This window comes from Lynx canadensis, chromosome B1 (genome assembly GCF_007474595.2).
Source record: "Lynx canadensis isolate LIC74 chromosome B1, mLynCan4.pri.v2, whole genome shotgun sequence".
Lineage (NCBI taxonomy): Eukaryota > Metazoa > Chordata > Mammalia > Carnivora > Felidae > Lynx > Lynx canadensis.
The window spans coordinates 150,853,575-150,874,133 of NC_044306.2; the positions used below are offsets into that span (position 1 = coordinate 150,853,575).

A 20,559-nucleotide genomic window follows, 5' to 3' on the forward strand; every position below is an offset into this window, starting at 1 on the left:
AGTTGCATGGTTAAAAAAAAAAAAAAAACCAACATCTTTTCCTTCCTTCTACATAGCAGTTTTTATTTAGGGTTGAGCTTTGGAAAGAATATCTATTTGGTCTAAAGGTGTGGGTGGAAGGGGATTTCCTGTGCGGTAAAACCTGCATTTTGAATTTTGGTGATCATGACATAGAAGAGGAAATGTGGCATCTACTCCGAGATCTAATGTTCATCCACAAGACAGTTTACTATCCCTGGTTTAATGAGGTCAATGGCTCACTCTCCTTGATAATTAGAAATTAATATTAACAATCTAATAAACAAACTAGAGTTTGTGGTACACTTACACTGGCATAGGGTTCAGTACATCCACATAATCTTCAGTAGGTTCCTGCTCCTTTTCTATAGCTGAACTCGGTATCCGCTCTGTCTCAATCCTCCTCCTTTTCTCTCTCTCTAGGACTTCTTGCAGTCGAATTACTTGCCCAGGAAGGAGTGACACGTGTAGGGGAACTGACAGCTGAAACCAATTAAGTCAGTAGGCAAACAAGAAAGCAGAGTAACTAAGTGATTTCAGCAAAGAGGAGACCGCTGTGGTCCTAAGGAGCTTCAGTTATCTGACATGGATGGAGAGGATCATGAATAGAGGATCTTGGTGTCTTAAAACTGCCTTCGAGGTGCACCTGGGTGACTCAGTCAGTTCAGTGGCCGACTTCGACCCAGATCATGATCACGCAGTTTGTGAGATCGAGCCCCACATTGGGCTGTGTGCTGACAGCTCAGATCCTGGAGTCTGCTTTGGATTCTGTGTCTCTGTCTCTCTCTACCCCTCCCCCATTCATTCTCTGTCTCTGTCTCTTAAAAATAGACATAAGAAAAAAAAAAAAAAAACTGCCTTGAAGCCAACCACACAGCTTTAACTTGCACAATGTGCCCAATCTTCTTCATTCTTCCTAGAACTGTTCCTTTTGGCCTGGCACATAGCAAAGTCTACCCACCTTGCACTACAGGCTAATTCAAGTAACAACATATCTCTCATTTTTCATTCTGACCTCACTAGTTCTTGCTGCCAGTTAAGTCCCAAAGTACCAGTGAGGTGCCTTGCTGTCCCACAGCTAACCTGGAATTCGCTGCACCAGCCATATGGCAACATAGGGTTCAGGTGGAACTATTCGTTACATGACCGAGCATCTGTAGCCAGAGGTCTAGACTTCGGTGTATCTGTGTGTGTATTTCAAATTTTCATTCACACATTAGGATTATGATACTGTTGTACTTAGTTTCTTTTAGCCTTCTCTAGAGATGTATTTTGGATTGAGTAACCTACACCCTCCTGATATTCGTACCCCTGATTTACATCTCCTTATGGCCTATTTACATGTGCTTATTAATTCCTATTGTTTATATCTTATATATGTGCATATATGTGTGTTTGTGAAGTTTGAAATAAAAACAGAATAAGGGTACACAATAAAAAATGATTAGAGACTGTTTTTCTGGATAACTTAGCTAAGCTAACTAATAATCAGTACAGTTATTTCCTTATATACCAATCCAGAAAATAAAATAATAGAATGAGGAGAAACTAATGAGGAAGGTACTGCTTATTAATTGCCTATTATGTCCCAAGCATTGTGCTATTGCAAATCCTCACAGCGATACTATAAGATAGGTATGTTGTCCCTACTCTACAAATAGGAAAAAAAAAAAAAAGGTTCAGGAGAAAGAAAAAGGTTCAGAAAAGTTAAATAACTAACAGGGGCACATAGCTAGAAAATTGCGGACTCAAACTCCAGTTTATTTAATTCAAAAGCAAAGTTTCTTTCTTTTTTATCTTTTCATTTCTTTTCTTTTCTTTCTCTCTTTTCCTTTCTTTCTTTCTTTCTTTTTTTTTCCTTCTGCTCTTTCAACTACAGTCTATGTTTCTCAAACTTCTGGTAAAGCTGTCCTAACAACAGCATGGTGTGAATGTACACAGAGTGTTCAGGGAAGCTAGTAAAAAACAACATTCATACAGCACAAAATTTAAGACAACTGTTCTTCTCTTGGAAATTCACATGAATTTTGTTTTGCATTCTGTAATATAATTATGTACATTTTAATTAAAATAATGCTTTTTATCCTTAACTTAAGGAAAAAAAACTAAAAAACAATTTCTTTTTGCCAAAACATAATTAGTGTACCAGGTAGATGCACCCCAAGGCTTTCCAGTGGTTTTGGTATTCTCTTTGATACCTACTCATATACCCTTGGGATACTTGTAGCCCAATATAAAAGTGCTGTGCCACATAAAGATGCTTTTTCACAACATCAATGGACTTCCCCATTGAGTTTCTTCCTCCACACAAGTCAAAATGTCTTTCACATCTTTAACTCGTCCAGTTTTCTAACCTCCTAAGACTTCCCTACAAGGTAGCTGAACGTCTAACTTTCACCTGTTATTGGCTGATATAAAAAGCCAGCATCAGGGCACCTGGGTGGCTCAGTCAGTTAAGCATCTGACTCCTGGTTTTGGCTGAGGTCATGATCTCACAGTTCATGAGATTGAGCCCCACTTTGTGCTCTGTGCTTACAGAATGGAGCATGCTTGGGATTCTCTCTCCCCCCCTCTCTCTGCCCCTCCCCTGCTTGCACTGTCTCTCTCTCTTAAAATAAATAAGGAAACCTAAAAAAACCCCAGCATCCATCATCTCAGTAAAGTGCAGTGCTTATCTCATGTGACTGCAAAGCCTTTACTTAGGAACTCGCTTTGGATAGTCTGTACTTAACTGACTTCTTCTCTAAAAGTATCAGAGAACATGGTCCTTCTTTGGGGGCTGGCTCTTAAAGTACCTAATGTTTATAAGACAGTTGCTACAGAAGCTTCACTTAAAATAATGGTAGACATCCTGCTGCAACTGTTAACTATAAGCAGTAGATCTTACTATTTGTCTCTGAGAAGATGCCATGGGAGTTGAACAGGTAAGCATCCTTTTGTCTTAAGACTAAACAAATGTTTAAAGGTGAATATTCATTTTGATGGTCTTTCTGTTATATTGTTTATGTTATTCATAAAATTCATCTCAGCATTTTATAAATATGTATTAAATGAATAAGGAATTGGAAAGTATTTTAGATGATGCTATATAAGCTGTAACTATCAACATATACAAAGAACCATTGTGTCAAAAGACCAAAAAGTAGATCTCCCTGACCACCTGTTACTCTCTAGCTAGCACATGGCCTGGTTTATTTTCTTCATAACAATTATCACAATTTTAAACTATTTTGTTTATTGCCTTTCTTCCTTCCATCCACCTCATACAAATATAAATTTCATGAGTAAATGTACGGGTATATATCTGTTCTTTTCAATTCTTGTATCTTCACTTTACCCTTTTCACTCTGTATGGTTCATAGTCAGTGTCCAGTAAATATTTGTTGAATTAATGGATCAATCAAAAGTAATGTCCTTCCTACCTCTGTTACTGTAAGAATGAAGCCTCTCCACTCTTCCCCACTTTCTGCGTTTTCTGTCTGAAGATGAAAACAAAAACATAAAGAAGAAAAGACATAAGTGTGAACATTAACACTTTTATTAACTTCAGGTAATTTTAGAATTTTGTATGATTGTTTCATAAGACTCCAAATGTGTAAGCTATCAAAACCCAGCAAGGTTGACAAATTGCATATCTTTCTATTGAAGCACGTTGTTTTAAAAAGTCAGTTGTAATTTTTAAAGCACTTTAAATTAGTTGAAAGGAAGAAACAATTCATTTTCCTTTTTGTTTAAGACAATGTATATGTTATGAAATTCCAAAACTATTTTCTTTTGTCAGAAGTATATAGCTTCAATCTATCTGCTTACCAAACAAGTAAAATCATACACATTTACTTTTAAAAAAGTAAATGTTATTCACTTATTTCTGCAATGTGTGAGTTAATGGTTGATCCACCCCACTGGTATTTAATATTGACTGGCTTTAAGTTTGCAACCAGGTAAGACCAATATAGTTAGTCCTTAAAAATTTCCAATTCTTAGCTCTAAATCCTACTAATATAGCCAACATTTATTAAGTATTTATAAGGGGCAGCTACTGTTCTAAGTACTTCACACATTAAATGATTTAATCTTTATGGTAATTCTGCAAAAGTACTTTAAGAAATTTTTATTTTATAGATTTGCTCATTTAACATATTTATTGAGTACCTTAAGGGCTAGGCACTATTCTAGGTGCTGGTTCACATCAGAGAACAGAATACTAATCCTTGTTCTGGAATTTTGGATCTAGTTATGGAATAATATATCATAAGTAGAATAGTAAGTAAATATTGTAGCATCAGAAGGAAATAAATGGGAGAATAAAATGTAGAGCAGGGTAATTGAGAATTTCATTGAGAATGTCATTAGGGGCTAGGGGAGAGGAAAAGGGTTGCAATTTTCATAAAATGGTCCAGGTAGTCTCAGTAAGAGAGATACATCTGAGTAAAGACTTACTTGTGGATGAAGAAACCAAGGCATAAAGGAGTTAAGTAACTTGCCTACAATTACACAGCTGATGAATAAAACAGCCAGAATTCAACCCCAGACATATGGTTCCAATCTCGTGTTCTTTATCCACCATATCAGAATCATCTGGGAAGTTTGCTTAAAACAAAAAATCGGGGGCCCAGGGTTAGGGGTAGGGTCTAGATTTCCTAACAAGCGATTCCTAGTACAGTATTCCCCCTTATCTATGGGGATACATTCCAAGACCCCCAGTAGATGCCTGATATCGAAGATAGTACTAAATGCTACATATACTATGTTTTTCCTGTACATACATGCCTATGATAAAGTTTAAATTATAAATCAGACACAGAGATTAACAACAGTAATGGAATAAAACAATTATCACAATATTCTTCAATAAAAGTTATGTGAATGTGGTCTTTTTCTCAAAATATCTTATTGTGCTGTACTCACCCTTCTTCCTGCAATGGTGCAAGATGATAAAATGCCTACACGATGAGATGAGGTGAATGACGTAGGCCTTGTGGTGGAGTGTTAGGTTACTACTGACCTTTTGATAAGGTCAGAAGGAGGACCATCTGCTTCCAGGCTGCAGTTGACCACGGGTAACTGTAACCACTTTAAGGGGGGGAGGGGGACTACGGTACTGTAAAGATTCATGAGCAGTGCTTGCAAGGCCAACTCGAACAACTTCTTATTCAATTGCAACAATACGTTTAACACGGTAATTGTTGGTTGACTTTAACTGGCTCGCTTTGAATGTCAATTCAAGAAAAACTTTTTTTCTCTGCAAGTGCTAGCTGTACAGTGATGAATTTAACAAACAAATTTCTGCTCGTGTGGGGCTTAGAGTTTTATGAGATTAATACCATCTTTCACAAACGGTGTATATCTAATACACAGTTCTTTTCTGAATTTTTCTAATTGTAATGGTAATGTTCTTTATAGTTTTTTGTTTTCTTTTTCTAGCCCAGAATCCAGTCCAGGATCACACACTGCATGTAGCTGTCATACGCCACAGTTTCCAAAATTGGACACAGGTGTCTGGCCTTCCTTTGGCTTTTGTCACGGCGATATTTTTGAAGATTACAGTACAGGCCAATTGCCTTGCAAAATATCTCTCGATTTGTGAAATGTGGGTTTGTCTAATTCAGTAGTTCCAAACATGTATCATGTTGGACACGTCTCAGGTTCATCTGGGAACTTGGTAAGTATCAACTCAAGAACAACTTCTTAAAAACACCAGGTGGGATCTCTGACTTTGTCAGAGGACAGAAGTGTATGGTTTCAATGTGCTTGTATACTAAACAAGTGGACAGGCCCTTTCAAATCCCTATTTAGAAAACTGCAGTTTTTGGCAAGAGGCAAGAAATATGAACAAAGAATGAGACTTGGCAGGTCCTCTTACGATTCCTCTTTACCTCAGCCCAATGGGTTGTGAAGAGGCGAGTGCTATTTATAACAACTTGTTTCCAACTAATTGCGTCTCCTCACTCACCTTCAGTTGCACTTCCTCTTTTGGTAAAACAAGGGTGAATTTTGCGCAATTCTTTTCGGTTGAATTCTGGTCAGTAAGGCATGTGAGGTCTATTATGTCTAACTTGTCAACATACTGCAAAGATAAGGGAAATCTCATTAAATTGTTTCATGGGTAACATACATTAGTTCTAGAAAGGAGGAACATAACTGATTTGGACCTTGCATGAAATTCTGGCTTTCAACTGGGCATCGCAAGCCTTCCAAACTCAGAAGGCATTTGGAGATGTATTCTGTGATGGTGTGCTGGACCTGGCCCACATGACTTTGCAAAAGCTGATTTTTTCATTTTTAGGAAGTTTGCAAGCCAGTCACTAAACACAGCTGTTAAAAATTAAATTATATAAACATACAATTATATTAAAAACAAAGGTAACTAAAATTCAAAACTCATTATTTTCTAATTATATTACTACATTGTATTTGCTATGCCCTTGAGGTTATTTACATCCTCATTTCTGTTTGAGGGAAATACTATCTAACAGTGTATTACCATACCTTTCTTCCCAATTCAGGAAAGTCACATTGATAGTTTAAAATCAGCTGTGGTGGGAGTATTTACACCTTGGAAATTGGTAAACCTTACAAATTAGGGCTTGATTTATTGTTTTGTTAATTGTCCTAGGAGCCAGCAGTTTTTTTTCTGCAAAAGCTAGATAGTAAATGTCTCAGGCTTTGCAGACCACACAGAGTCTCTGTTGCAAATTCTTATTGTTTTCATACAACACTTTGAAAATGTAAAAAACATTCTTAGCTCATAGACTGTACAAAATCAGGCCACTGGCTAGATTTGGGTCAAGGGCCAGTTTGCTGGGCTCTGGGTAGCAAAGTGAGGGGTAAAATATTAATAAAGCAGATAAAATGTTAAAGTTTCTTGTGTCTGAAACTTTTTCATTGTGAACAGAACAAAAAAAATTGACAAAATATTGTCCCATGATTCAGAAATTATCATGTTGTTTAGCAAAGAACTTACCCATGTCATTATCAAAATAGGTGAAGTTCTTTTTTTTTTTTTATTTTATTATTTTTGGGACAGAGAGAGACAGAGCATGAACGGGGGAGGGGCAGAGAGAGAGGGAGACACAGAATCGGAAACAGGCTCCAGGCTCTGAGCCATCAGCCCAGAGCCTGACGCGGGGCTCGAACTCCCGGACCGCGAGATTGTGACCTGGCTGAAGTCGGACGCTTAACCAACTGCGCCACCCAGGCTTCCCAAAATAGGTGAAGTTCTAACATACATGATTATTGCTTTGCTTTCCTCTTATCATTAATGTAAACAAAAATATCACTCGACATTCATATCAAATGTGACAAATAAATTTAATGACAAATTTATTAGGGAAACAGCAGATTGGAAGACAACTGCATTTGTCAAATCATGATTGAATTGCAATTTTAGTTGCCTGTGGATCCAAGTTCAGAAAGATCAATGAAAGTATCTGTGAGAATCAATTACCTATATGGAAACTATAATAAAAAATATTGTAGGGGCGCCTGGGTGGCTCAGTCAGTTAAATGTCTGACTTCGGCTCAGGTCATGATCTCACAGTCCGTAAGTTCGAGCCCCACATTGGGTTCTGTGCTGATAGCTTGGAGCCTGGAGCCTGCTTCAGATTCTGTGTCTCCCTCTCTCTCTCTCCCTGTGCCTGCTTGCACTCTGTCTCTCTCTCTCAAAAATAAACATTAAAAAAAAATTTTTAAGAAAGAAAATTTTTTTAAAAATTGTATATTTTATTTTTTCAACTTTGTGCTACACATTCTTTATATCAGTAATATTTATAATAAACTTGTATACATATATTCATACACATGATTTTTTCAAGAATGCTCTTCTTCAACATTTATCACATCGCTGGTTATAAGGATCCTATTAAGAAATTCCTCTCTTAGCCCAATACAATTAGAATATTTCTTCTGAACAACTGGTATATATGGGCTACTCTGTATGCAGCTGGTCAGACCTGTTCTCTAGTGTGGGAAGATCAAATCCACCTCCAGTAAGTATAGTAGAGTTTGTATGGCATAATTTTTTTTTCTGAATTAGCCTCATTCTTGACTTTTTTATTTTCCTCTGTTTTGCCCAATAGAACTTATTTTACTAGGTTCTGCTTTGTGTCCTTATTTTATTTTTCTCAATAAAGTAAGGCAGAAAAATAAGTAAGTAAATTTTTTTTCCAGACCTATTTCTATAATGATGAAGTTGTGGGTTCATTTGGGTTGACCTATTTATTTTCAATGGACAAAGAGCAATTAAAAATGGACGGAAAGGTATAAGGGAAGCAGGACAGAATTAAAAAAATTGCACACAAATCTTTTTCTGATGGATTGTCTAGATTAAGCTAAGTAAACTTTGCTGAGACAAAGGAGGAAGCAACAGAGGAGGAAGTGGCCGAATTAGATAGAGTGCTGATCTATTGATTAGAAGAAAGGAAGTTTTATCTTTTTTTTTTTTAATTGTAGGGTTGAAAAGAGCCTTAAAGGTCATCTGTCTAATCCAGCTGCCATCTGATGCTTGAATCTTCTCCACGGCATCCCTCCCTGTAGCCATCCTGTCTATGTTGGAATATCTCAAACAACATGGAACTTATGCCTCTATGCCATTCTGCCTGCTAGCAAGCTTTTCCTTGTATTAAGGCACAGTCGTTCCTCCAGTTAATTTCCATCCAATGGTCCTAGTCCTCTTTCTCTGTAATAACATGAAACGAATTCATTGACTCTTTCACATGACCTCCTGACAGTCTTTCAAATATGTCAAGGCAGCTTTAAATTCTTCCCTACTACCTGTTCTATCTCTATGCTTTCTCCTGAGACTATCGCCCCCTCCCCAAATTTCCTAAAGTCTGCACCCTCTTTTAACAAAATGGGTAGATGGACAATTCTGCAGTATTTCATTGTAACAGTCTGTTCATGGCATAGTGGTTAAGAATGTTGGCTCAGGAGCAGGACCTGGATGGTACCCCTTTCATTAACTGTCTGATCTTGTACAACTTCTGAATCCCTAAACTTGACTACTCTCATCTATAAGTGGTGATTAAAATAGTATACCACTCAGAAGAGTTGTTATGCGAATTAGATGAGATAATGTATGTAAAATGCTTGAATGCGTGCTATGTGGCAGCTCATCTCTCAAGTCCTTACATTCATTATCTCGTCTAATCCTTTTGATAACCTCATGTAATGGGTTATTCTTTTTATCCTAATTTTAGGGATTTGGAAATGATGTTGGACAAGATCTTTTATTTGCTTCCCTGGGTTTCCTTTTATCCCTTTACCACACAGTGCTGTGCACAGGAGAGGGACCTGTGGGGACAACATCAAGGGCCCCTTTATTCCCATTGGGTTGGACCCTAGTTAACACTGGCAGGAGATCAGAAGCCTGAGGAGAGTGAGGTATTTATGCAATTGCTTCCTCAGTCAAAGATCTTACTCCTCTCAATGTAGTCATCGTCATATACTTCTGTTCACTCTTCTCCCACTTTTTTTTTTTAAGTTCTGGGCATCAAAGTAGGGAACTGTTCCTAGCCTCAGAGTTCTATTCTATCCTTTGTAGTTTTCCTATATCCTGTCCACTGCTTTGAATATAGCATCTTCATTAAGCTCTCTTCAAAAATTCCCAATCTGAGGGGCTCCTGGCTGGCTTGATCAGTAGGGCATGAACTCCTGATCTCGGTTAGGGGCATATGTAAGTTCGAGCCCCATGTTGGGTTTAGAGATTACTTAAAAATAAAATCTTAAAAAAAAAATGCCCAATTTGAGATGTCATCTGTTTCCTACCAGTTCCCTGTCTGATATACTGACACAGACAGGTTAGGCAACTAGCCCAAGACCCACAGTTCACAGTGGCAGAGACAGGATAACAAGCCAGGCAGTCTGCCTGAAGACCAGGTGGCAGTCACTAAGCTGTACTCACTAAGCTGTACTGCCTCATGCCAGGTAACAAGTGAGCAATAACTATTCACTCACCCACTATGTATACTGTACAAGGGTTAGACCAGGGTCTCTCATAGTCTCACTGACATCAGTAGGAAGTTGGAAGGCACAACAGAGGGATTCATTTTATTAAAATTTATTATGGCATTTGAAAACACCTCCATATGAATCTTACCTGTCCAGAACTCTGGTGAAAGTCATCATTTTAAGTTTGTTTTTGTTTGTTTGTTTTTGCATGTTCTTATTTTTTTTCAATCTTTTATTTAAATTCTCATTAGTTAACATATAGTGTAATATTGGAATAGAATTTAGTGATTCGTCCCTTACGTGTAACACCCAGTGCTCAACACATTTTGTTTGTTTGTTTTTTAAATGATTTCTGGTTAATTTACCACTAATGGCACTAAAATACCTGCAAGGTGGAATACATCACAAAGGCTGTTTTTTCTGTCTCTTTCATTAAATCTGGGCATGTAATAATGATGTTCCAAGAACTGTGGGCTACTGCATCCATGGTACAAAATGTTTGTATTTAAACAAGTTACTAGATCATAAAATCTCCTATAGCATTCCATGGTAGGCAAACATTTGACACTAAAACGCTACATTTTATTTGTGGGAAAAATGAAATACACAGTTTTTGATCTTTGTGGAAAAATTGAAATATAAATCAAGTATTTGATAGGGGCGCCTGGGTGGCTCAGTTGGTTGAGTGTCCGACTTGGGCTCAGGTCATGATCTCACAGTTCGTGGGCTTAAGCCCCACATCCGGCTCTGCTGACAGCTCAGAGCCTGGAGCCTGCTTCAGATTCTGTGTCTCCCTCTCTCTCTGCCCCTCCCCTGCTCATGCTCTGTCTCTCAAAAATAAATAAATGTAAAAATAAAAAAAATAAAAATAAATTATTTGAAATTAATACTAATAAATAAATCTCAGAATCTCTTTATTCTCATGCTTAAGCTCTTAGAAGTCCCTTTAGCAGGTTATGTTTTCGTCTCCCTAGAAAAATTAAATTGTGACATATTTTATGTTATGAGGCTTTGGGGATCACCTAGTTTCTTTCGGATAATAACTGCATGATACAGCAAGATAAAAAACTGGGGAAATTAAGGCTACCCCTTGGCATTAAGCAAGTTGTATCTTGTTACCTAGCTAAAATTTTCACTTTTCAACTAAGTTTCTACCATTGGGATCAGAAAGAAAAAAATGCAAAACTAAAGACACAAGTTTATATCTTCTTCGTAGGTGCCCTGGAAACTTTACCATAGGTCTTATATCTGATAGTATCCACAGATATCAATGTTCTTATTTGAATTGGTTTTACTAGAATATCTTTACTCTTGAGAGACAGAAAACCCCAAATGAATAAAACTATATAACATGTCTATATTGGAAAAAATTGAACCAGTCAAATGTGTTTAACTACTTACTGTTGGACTTTTTTTGTCAGAATAAAAAAAAAGTGTAGTTCCTCTCAACTCTGTCCAGTAATGTTTATACTCCTGTGGGAAAGAAATTAAGAGCATTATTTCATTGGTATATAGTCAACTGTTTTCTTGTTACCACTTTTCTTTGTAACTTCCTTAATTGCTGTTTGATATAGGTTTCTTCTTTACCCTGAGATAAATCACCTAACTTATGGCTTAATTTTACATTTAACTCCTTTTTTTAAAGTTCATTCATTCATTCATTCAGAGAGCAAGGAGCAGCAGAGAGAGAGGGAGAGAGAGAAAACTCCAAGCAGGCTCTGCACTGTTAGCACAGAGCCCAACATAGGACTTGAACTCACAAACCCTGAGATCGTGACCTGAGCTGAAACCAAGAGTCGGACTCTTAAGTGACTGAGCCACCCGGGCTCCCCTTTACATCTAGGTCTTGATTAAATCTTTCACAAATTTATTTTAGCATAAGGTGTGAGGTAAGGATGTAATTTGATTTGTGTTTAAATAGGTCATTTTTCAAAACTTTCCCCATTGATTTAAGACACTTGACTTTTTATGTAGGCATCAGTGGAAGCCTGCACCTGTAAGAGGAGCCATTTAGGGGTCAAGATAGGACAAGCATTAAATATCTAGATTCCAGGACAATTGAAAGGATTGAATAAATTGGCATATGTAAAGCACTTAGCAGAGTACATGGCTTATAGTGTGGGTCCTATAAATAGTGTATGTTTATATAAATAAAGGCAATGGAATAGTTCATAATCATGAAAATAGTTTAACATCAAAGCTAAACATTGAAGTCCGAATTTCATTCATTATTGCTACATTCACATTATTATGGGTTTTATAGAAATACAACTTTTTAGGTTTAAAAAATTTAAATAACCTAGTTTCATTTCACTCAAGTGAAAGTTATTTAAATAAGGGGAATTTACATTCTGTGAAGACTGGCTGTAGTACAAAAGAATGACATGGGGGTTTCGAGAATAAAATCCTTCCAAGTGTAAATACTTACCTTCATACCCAGCTCTTTCCAAAAGCATGTTTTTAAAAATTCCCGTTTTATAGACATGTTAATCATTCCTTTAGAGTTTAATAAGCTCAATGTTTATGACATGCTGGATTATCTTGACTTATATTGAAGATTAATGTAAGAGAATTACATGATTTTTTTCTTATGCTTATAAATGTGAAGACACTTTTATGTATTATGGCATTTTGTGTCTCTAATACTGACATACCATTTATCCTTTCTTAGCCCATCAAACTGTTTCTCACCTCTTCAGAACTGATATACTTCTTTTCTCAAATAGTGGAAACTCTGTAACCCATCTTGTTTTTATTTGTCTTGGTTCCCACGAAGCTCAAGATTAAATTCATTTTGAATTACAACAATCATCTTTCTCATGTTCTTAGTAGAACTATTTTATCCCTTTTTCTTCATGGCTGATAAAGTGCTATATTAGTTAGCTTTTGTTGTGTAACAAGCCACCCTCAAACTTAGTGGACTAAAATAGCAAATGTTTGCTATTTCCCATTATTCTGTGGCTGGATGATCATTCTTTGGATATACTTCACTGTGGCTGGTCTAGGGGTGGCCTCACACACTTGCCTGGGGTCCTAGCTGGGAATGCAGAACTGAAATATGTTTTGGTCTTTGTCCCCCATTTCCTGGCACAGAGATCCTAAAACCCTTCAAATTTCCTGAATGGTAGGACTGTTTTTGTTACTAGTAATGAGTCACTTTACGTAATACCTGAGTTTATACTAATGAGATGACTTAGGATGGAATCCCTGGATAGCTTCAAGATAGGTCTGGTGGCTAAAAGGACAACTGATTACTGGGTTGGAAATTTCAGCCCTACCCACCAACCTCTAGGAAAAATGGGGGATGGGCTGGGAGATTTAAGTTTCATAAAAATTCTTGAACAATGTGATTTGATAAAATTCCTAATTGGTGAACACATTCACATGTTGAGAGGTTGGTACAGCCAAACTCAGTACGGACAGAAGCATGTGTGCTGGGGGCCCTTCCAGATCTTGCCCTATGGACCTCTTGATCTGCCTGTTCATTTGTATCTTTTACCAGAAAATGTAAGTAACGTGGCTTCCTGAGTTCTGTGAGCCAGTCTAATAAATTATAAAGTCTTCAGAGGGAATCATGGCACCTTTTGATTTATAGTGAGCTGGTCAGAAGTATAGGAGGTCTGGGACTTTCAGTTGGTGACTGAAGTGGAGGGCAGTCTTGTGGGACTGTGCCCTTAACTAAGCAGTGGGGTCTGCACTACATCTGGATAGGTAGTGTCAGAATTCAGCTGAATTGTTGAACAGCCAGATGGTGTCCAGAGAGTCAGAGAATTGGTTGTTGGTGTTGGGAAACACTCTACTGAGAAAACCAGAGTCTCACTCCACAGGGTCTTGTCTCCAGTCAGGTAAGCCTATATTTGTTCACATGCTGGCAGAAGGATTCCCAGGAGCAAGAGAAGGCAAACCTAATGTGTGAGGTTTCTAATTTTCTCCCTTTGTCACATTTACCGAAGCATGACCTAGTCCAGATTTCAAGGGGTAGAAAAATAAAGTCAATCTCTTCATGAAAGACCAGAGAAGTCACATTTCAAAGGGGGAATGCATACAGTGAGGCTTGAACAAATTGGTAGTATTACTGTAGCAATCTACTTCAGGGGCAGAGTTGGAATGTGGGACAAGTTTCTTTGTTCAACCCTGTGGTCTTTCCAGTCCATCCTACCTCCTAATTGAGAGCTGGCTATAATGTTATATAAGGAACCTGCTGATACCTCCTGAGCTAAGAACAAATTAACATAGAAAAGACCAATTCAAAGGGGCATAGGATTGAAGAATTAGCCAATGTGTTATTGGCATTGCGATAGCATTTACCTGGTTTCCCTGCCACCTTCTTATGCCCTCCAATCTATCCTGCACAGTACAGCCAGAGTGAATTAAGAGGCAACATGTTCAACTTAGCCCCTTTCTATTCTCTCTCTGCTCAGCGTATTAGGAGAGAGTAGGTGTTCTTTTTCTGGTCCTGCCATGTGGTAAAGGGCCTCCAGGAGGGGTAGGCTTGTGGCTTTTAAACTGAGTTAGTGAGTGACTCAAGGTAGCTCAAGCCTACCTAAATCTGGTATAAAGTGTTAGCATTGTTTTGGCCATAAATCTAAACTACATAGCAATAGATTTTATTAATGATAAAAGTACCTAATTGATCTGTGTGGGATTCCTCTGTCTTAATTTTTAATTGGTTTCAAAATTGGGAGACAGAAAAAAATCCCAACAAATGCATATAAAAATGTATACAGCAGGGGAAGAGGGATTAACTGCTAATGGGATTTCTTTTTAGCAGGATGAAAATGTTCTAGAACTAGATAGTGGTGATGTTGAACAACTTTCTGAATATATTAAAAGCACTGAAGTATGATGATGATGATGATGATGGTAATGACCACTGTGTTTCCTGTGTGAGAGTGTACTGCTAGAGGACCAAGAATAGAGGTAGAAACCAGCCTCCTGCTATTGCCTTATAGAGTTGTTCAAGATTGAATGGAATAATACTGTGTGTAAAGCACATGGGACCTGGGACATAGCAAGTGGACCATAAATGTTAGCCACTTAAAAAAAAAAAGCATTACCTCATCACTCACATTATTAACAGGTACTTTGCATTTTTCATTATTCATATGTTACTTTTTGAGGATGGAGATTTGTATGTGTGTGTGACAGTGGTGTCATCCAAAAATCTCCAAAATAGATCTCCTTCAATGGGATTATGTATGAGAAGGGGAGGGTATCTTGTGAACCAGAGTAATGAAACCCATCTCCATTCACATATACTATGAAAGGGTGCCTTCATGTTGTCTTCAGTAGAGAAATATAAAACTGCATTGGGAAATTTGGCTTGAAAAGTTGTCAATATATACTGTCTCCATAATCAGGCAGATGTTCTATAAAAACCATGCAAGTGTCTAGCCACTCTGTTGAAAAGTACTTGGATTTTCTCAAGTTTGACTTCTGATTAATAAAACAATTTGATTTGGGGGGACTTTTTTTTTCAATCATATCTCTCTTTTTAAGCCTTTCACATCCCGTTCTACTGGTAAGCCTCTGCCATGCAGGAATCAAGTCGAAGCTACACTATAATTTGGAACTAGGACGGGAGTGAGGGAGAGAGGGAAGATCAGAATGCAGGCAAATTGGTTGGAGAACTTAATGACAGGGTGTGTGGTTTTACTGGAGTATGGCATCTAAGATCAAGTTCAAACTGGAGATTCTATGATTCTTGGAGGAAAAGTAAGCAAGAGAAAACTCTGAAATCAAAGTGTACCACTCTCTTCGTCTTCCAAATTAGATTTATGGGTATTAACCTGCCATATGATAGGAAAACTAAAATCCCTCATTGCCAAAGCTTATTGAGTTCCTTCTATACATACAGGTGACAACCATCTATGCTTCTAAGAAAAATTACAGAGGTGGTTCAGTCAGGAGAGAATGATATGAACTGGGTAGAATTAATCAGGGAAAAATAAGAGTTTTACTGATAAACATACAGATTCATGGAAAGGATTAAGGAGGGTTTATTAAGGGTGGGGTGGGGGGAAGAAGCAAGAACAAAGGTAGTGAGCTAAGAATAAAGGCAGCCCGGAGGAAAGGTAAGATTACAAATAACGATAGGCCCTGTGAACTTCAACCACAGCCACAAGCCTAAGAATAGATCAAACTTATATTCAGTACGCAGAGACCAATGGGTCACAGTCTTGATTGAGTTTTGGATAAGCTCTTATAAATATACCAGTATAATTCTAAATGAACTAGTGGTGAGGACTAGTCAGAGATATGTTATTTTGACACTGATATGGTGACCACATTATTATGTTCAAGTTAATAAAAAGACATATTATACATATTGTTTTTAAGGCATATCACAGATTGAAGAAACTATGAAATGTTGCCCAAGTTCTATCTCCGATTTTTTTATTAATTTTTTTAATGTTTATTTATTTTTGAGAGAGAGATAGAGCACAAGCAGGGAGGGCAGAGGGGGAGACACAGAATCCGAGGCAGTCTCCAGGCTCTGAGTTGTCAGCACAGAGCCTCATGTGGGGCTTGAGCTCATGAACCACGAGACCATAATCTGAGCCGAAGTCTGACGCTTAATCGACGGAGCCACCCAGGCACACCTCTATCTTAATTTCAAACAGTTCCAGAAAAATGAGAATTTTCCCCATTTGCAAAAACTGTGTTTTCACTGGCATCCTGTTGTGGCATTTAATAGCACTTATTATCAAATAAATCTTCCTGATCAGTCCAAAATTCTCGTGCTGTGGTTTAAGTAAGTCCACATTATCTTTTTCATGAAGATCATGTATTTTTAACGGATTCTTGACCTGGGATCCATGGACTTTCTGGAATTGCATTTAAAATGGTACATGTTGGTACCTTTTCCTAGGGGCAAAAATCCTTAAATTCTTACAAGTGCCCTGTCACAAAAATAGCTAGGAAGCACCTCTAAATGTGTGATCTCCTTACAGACCAGGTTAGTCCTCAGTTATATTTCCTCTAGTTTAAATGTTCTGAATTCCTTCAACAAAGACCCCACTTAACGTTCTGCAGAGTATCCCAACTTCCTCTATCCCATTTTCTTTTAAAGATAACCTTCCATATATCCCTGGCTTTCCTTCACTTTTAAAGGTTCCCAAGCACTTCGCTGCTGCCTAGAAATCCCATTATTTTCCTTAGATTTTTCTCACAGCTTCTATTTTCACTAGCGCTCTAGCTCTGTGGCTCTCCTTTGAGCCATATTACCAGTTGACCCTCCAACAATGTAGGGGGTTAGGGTGCGGACCCTCCTGCACAGTCAAAAATTCACATATTACTTTTGACTCCAGAAAAATTTAACTACTAATAGCCCACTGCTGACCAGAAGCCTTGCCAGTAACACAAACAGTCGATTAACACATATTTTGTAAGCTATCTGTATTATATATCTATCCTTACAATAAAGTAAGCTGGAGAAAAAATGTTATTAAGAAAATGATTGGAGAAAAAGATACATATATAGCACTGTACTATATTTATCAAAAAATCCAAGTGTAAGTGGACCCACACTGTTCAAACCCATGTTGTTTAAGGTTCAACCGTACCTATGGATTCAAAACTGATTTTAGTATGTTAATAAGATTATAATAAATAATAAAATGAATGAATATAACCTTTAGTGTAAGCCAGGTATTTTATATGTTATCTTCTTTAATCCTTGAAACCACCCTATAAGTAGACAATATTGTTATCCTCTTGCTCTCTTCTCCTTGACATACAAGTGAAAGATGTTGCTATGAATTCGAGTGGAAACAAGTCAATTTCATCAGAAATATTTATATCTATAGTTTATTCTTTCCATTTCAAAGTATGCTTTCTAAGAAAATGTAGAGTAACAGTCAGGTAAGAGAGTCATCACTCCTTACTGTAGACTAAGCCTCTTGAAGGTAGGATCTTTGTGTTATATTTATATTCTCTGGAACTCGGTAGGGTGCTTGATGCATAGGGGACACACTATAAACACTGTTTGAGTGAATAAATTAGTTGGGCACCTGTTGTATTCCAGGCATTGTACTTTAGGTGGCAAGTTGTAGTTTTTCCATTTTATAGTTTGAGAAAATTGAATCTCAAGAAGATAGAGTAAATTCCACAAGATCACAAGCAGTTTAAGTGGCAAAACCATCAGGTAAAGACATGTTTTACTGACTCTAAAATCCTTGTTCTTCCTGCTAACCATCATCAGAAACAGTTATTACAAATACTTCGATGAACATTTAATGAATAATCAAATTTAAGTTACAAATTAGAGGGGTGCCTGGGTGGCTCAGTCAGTTGGGCGTCCGACTTAGGCTCAGGTCAGGATCTCACGGTTGGTGGGTTCGAGCCCCACGTCGGGCTCTGTGCTGATAGCTCTGCGCCTGGAGCCTGCTTCAGATTCTGTGCTTCCCTCTCTCTCCGCCCCTCCCCCACTCAAGCTCTGTCTCTGTGTCTCTCAAAATAAATAAACATTAAAAAAAATTTTTTTTAATTACAAATTAGAAATTTCTTTTTCCCAATTCCTCTTTCCTGCCAAAGTAATCATGTGGCTAACCTATTGTGACAAGGTAGAATTCACTTTCAAAGCATATAAGGGGGGGGGGGCACCTGGGTAGCTCAGTCAGTTAAGTGGTCGACTCTTGAGCTTGGCTCAGGTCATGATCTCACAGTTGGTGGGAAGGAGCCCACACTGGGCTCTGCACTGAGAGTGTGGAGTCTGCTTGGTATTCTCTTGTTCTCTCTTTGCTCCTCTCTCACACATGCTTGTGTAGGCTCTCTCTCTCTCTCTCTCAAAAATAAATAAACTTAAAAAAATGAAAATGAAAAAAAGAAAAAGATGCAAAAAATAAAAGCATGTAGGAGGAACCAAAAAATATTCTAATATAACTGACAAATTTATTAATACATGTTTAACACCTCTAACAGAATATAAACTACCATGTCTTTACAAAAACCTCAAATGTGCTATTGTAGATATTTTCACAATTTTTCTGTTAATAAATCTTAAGAAAACATATCTTATTATCATTATTAAACATTTCTGATGACATTTCTTGAAACACTTAACTTTTTGCTACTTTGTTACTTTTAAAATTTCATAAAATTTGACCCAGCTTAATGATTTCTTTTTTCATTAGTAACAGACACTTTCATGTTTATTTCTCTCATTAATTTCAAATTATCCATAACTGGTATTTTCAAAGCACTGATTTTAATTTATTTAATTATAATTTTTCATTTTTACATTTTAAAAAATATGAACTGCTTTTTGAATTTTGTTAGAATGAATGTATTTATATATCTTAGTGTACATATTACATACACTGCAACCTACATATTGTCTTTTCAAGTCACTATCTTCATGTTTTTAGAATATACAACTATATTTAATGTTAAACAATATCAATTTTAGCATTTTCATAATTTATTTTTACAAAAGTTTACTATTAAAAAATAATTTTACCATTATTTGTAAACTTCAAACAACTAAGAGGAAGAGCAAAAGTTTTCATTTCAATCATAGTATTTTGTATTAAGTGATACAAGTCATTGTGGAAGCATACTAGTAAATAGAAAAAAATATCAAACATTTTATCTTCCAAGCTGAAATCTTCTGTTATGTTTACATAAATTCTTTGGAAATGTAGCTTATTCAATTTTTTTTACATTGGTGACTTAACAGTAGAATGTTATATTATTATATATAATACATACATATATACCTGAATGTGCTTAAGCCACACATTGTCTTTATAATTATGCAAAATTGGCATCATATTTCTGAGCTCAGGGAAGAGGGCTTAATCACAACAGAAACAAGGTGGCACTTGTCACATCACATCACCATGAAACAAATTTTATATTAAGGCAGAAGCTGCTAGTTGCAACGTTATCATCTATGGACTTACCTGGCATTCTGACCTCTTGACTAACAAAAAACCTTCAAAGTACAAAGGTAGAGCAGTAATCTTTAACCTTTCTTGGAAGATCCTGCGAGGAGCTGGTTTTGGGGGCTTCTTATCCATCATACCCTCTTGGTGTGTGGTTTGATTTCAACTATATCCAGTCTCAAACAAAATGAGATCTCCTTTGTGTGAGAGGAAAAAGCAACTGTTCAAAGAGGAAGTCCCAACTCGATATTTAACCACCAACAGTACACACATACACACACACACACACACACACACACACACACTCTTTTCCTTTACTTTTTGTGAGGTGAGAGAGAACAGGCATAGACCAACTTTGAAAGGGCGATCTCTATGCAAATTTAGAATTACTGAGGATTACAGTAGCAAAATAAATAGAAGATTAATATCACCAGGGGATGAAAAGAACCGATGTGGAGGTTATAAACTTTGGAGGAGTCATCAAGGTCACATTTGTTTTCTTCCACCTTCTTTTATTTATTGCTTTCCATCTTTACCCCCACAAGATATGACTTGAATTAACTTGACTCCATTAAAAATTACTTTATAGGATAATTTTGTTAGTACTATTTCTGTTGTAAATCTTTTAAGACTGAGCTTTGCTTACATTTTTTTAAAGATTGGAGTTCCTTATCCCATGCTTATTTTGATGATCCACTAAATATAA

At 37.0% G+C, this 20,559-nt stretch overlaps 1 protein-coding gene across 7 annotated transcripts in view; it reads right to left on the reverse strand.

Moving 5' to 3' along the window:
* Positions 1–20,081, reverse strand: part of STAP1 (signal transducing adaptor family member 1) — a 42,691-nt gene extending 22,610 nt beyond the window's left edge. For 6 of the 7 annotated variants that reach the window (XR_003968430.1, XM_030313766.1, XM_030313770.1 and 3 more), the window contains exons 1-5: positions 19,872–20,081; positions 11,368–11,439; positions 5,972–6,085; positions 3,441–3,497; positions 329–501 (exon numbers count right to left, since the gene is read on the reverse strand). Coding sequence is in view for 6 of the 7 variants with exons in the window: in XM_030313766.1 (XP_030169626.1) it covers positions 329–501; positions 3,441–3,497; positions 5,972–6,085; positions 11,368–11,439; positions 19,872–19,991 (536 nt within the window). In the remaining variant the exon portion in view is untranslated. The remainder of the gene's footprint in view (positions 1–328; positions 502–3,440; positions 3,498–5,971; positions 6,086–11,367; positions 11,440–19,871) is intronic. The other variant, XM_030313771.1, reaches the window with a different exon arrangement.
* Positions 20,082–20,559: the final 478 nt, after the last annotated feature.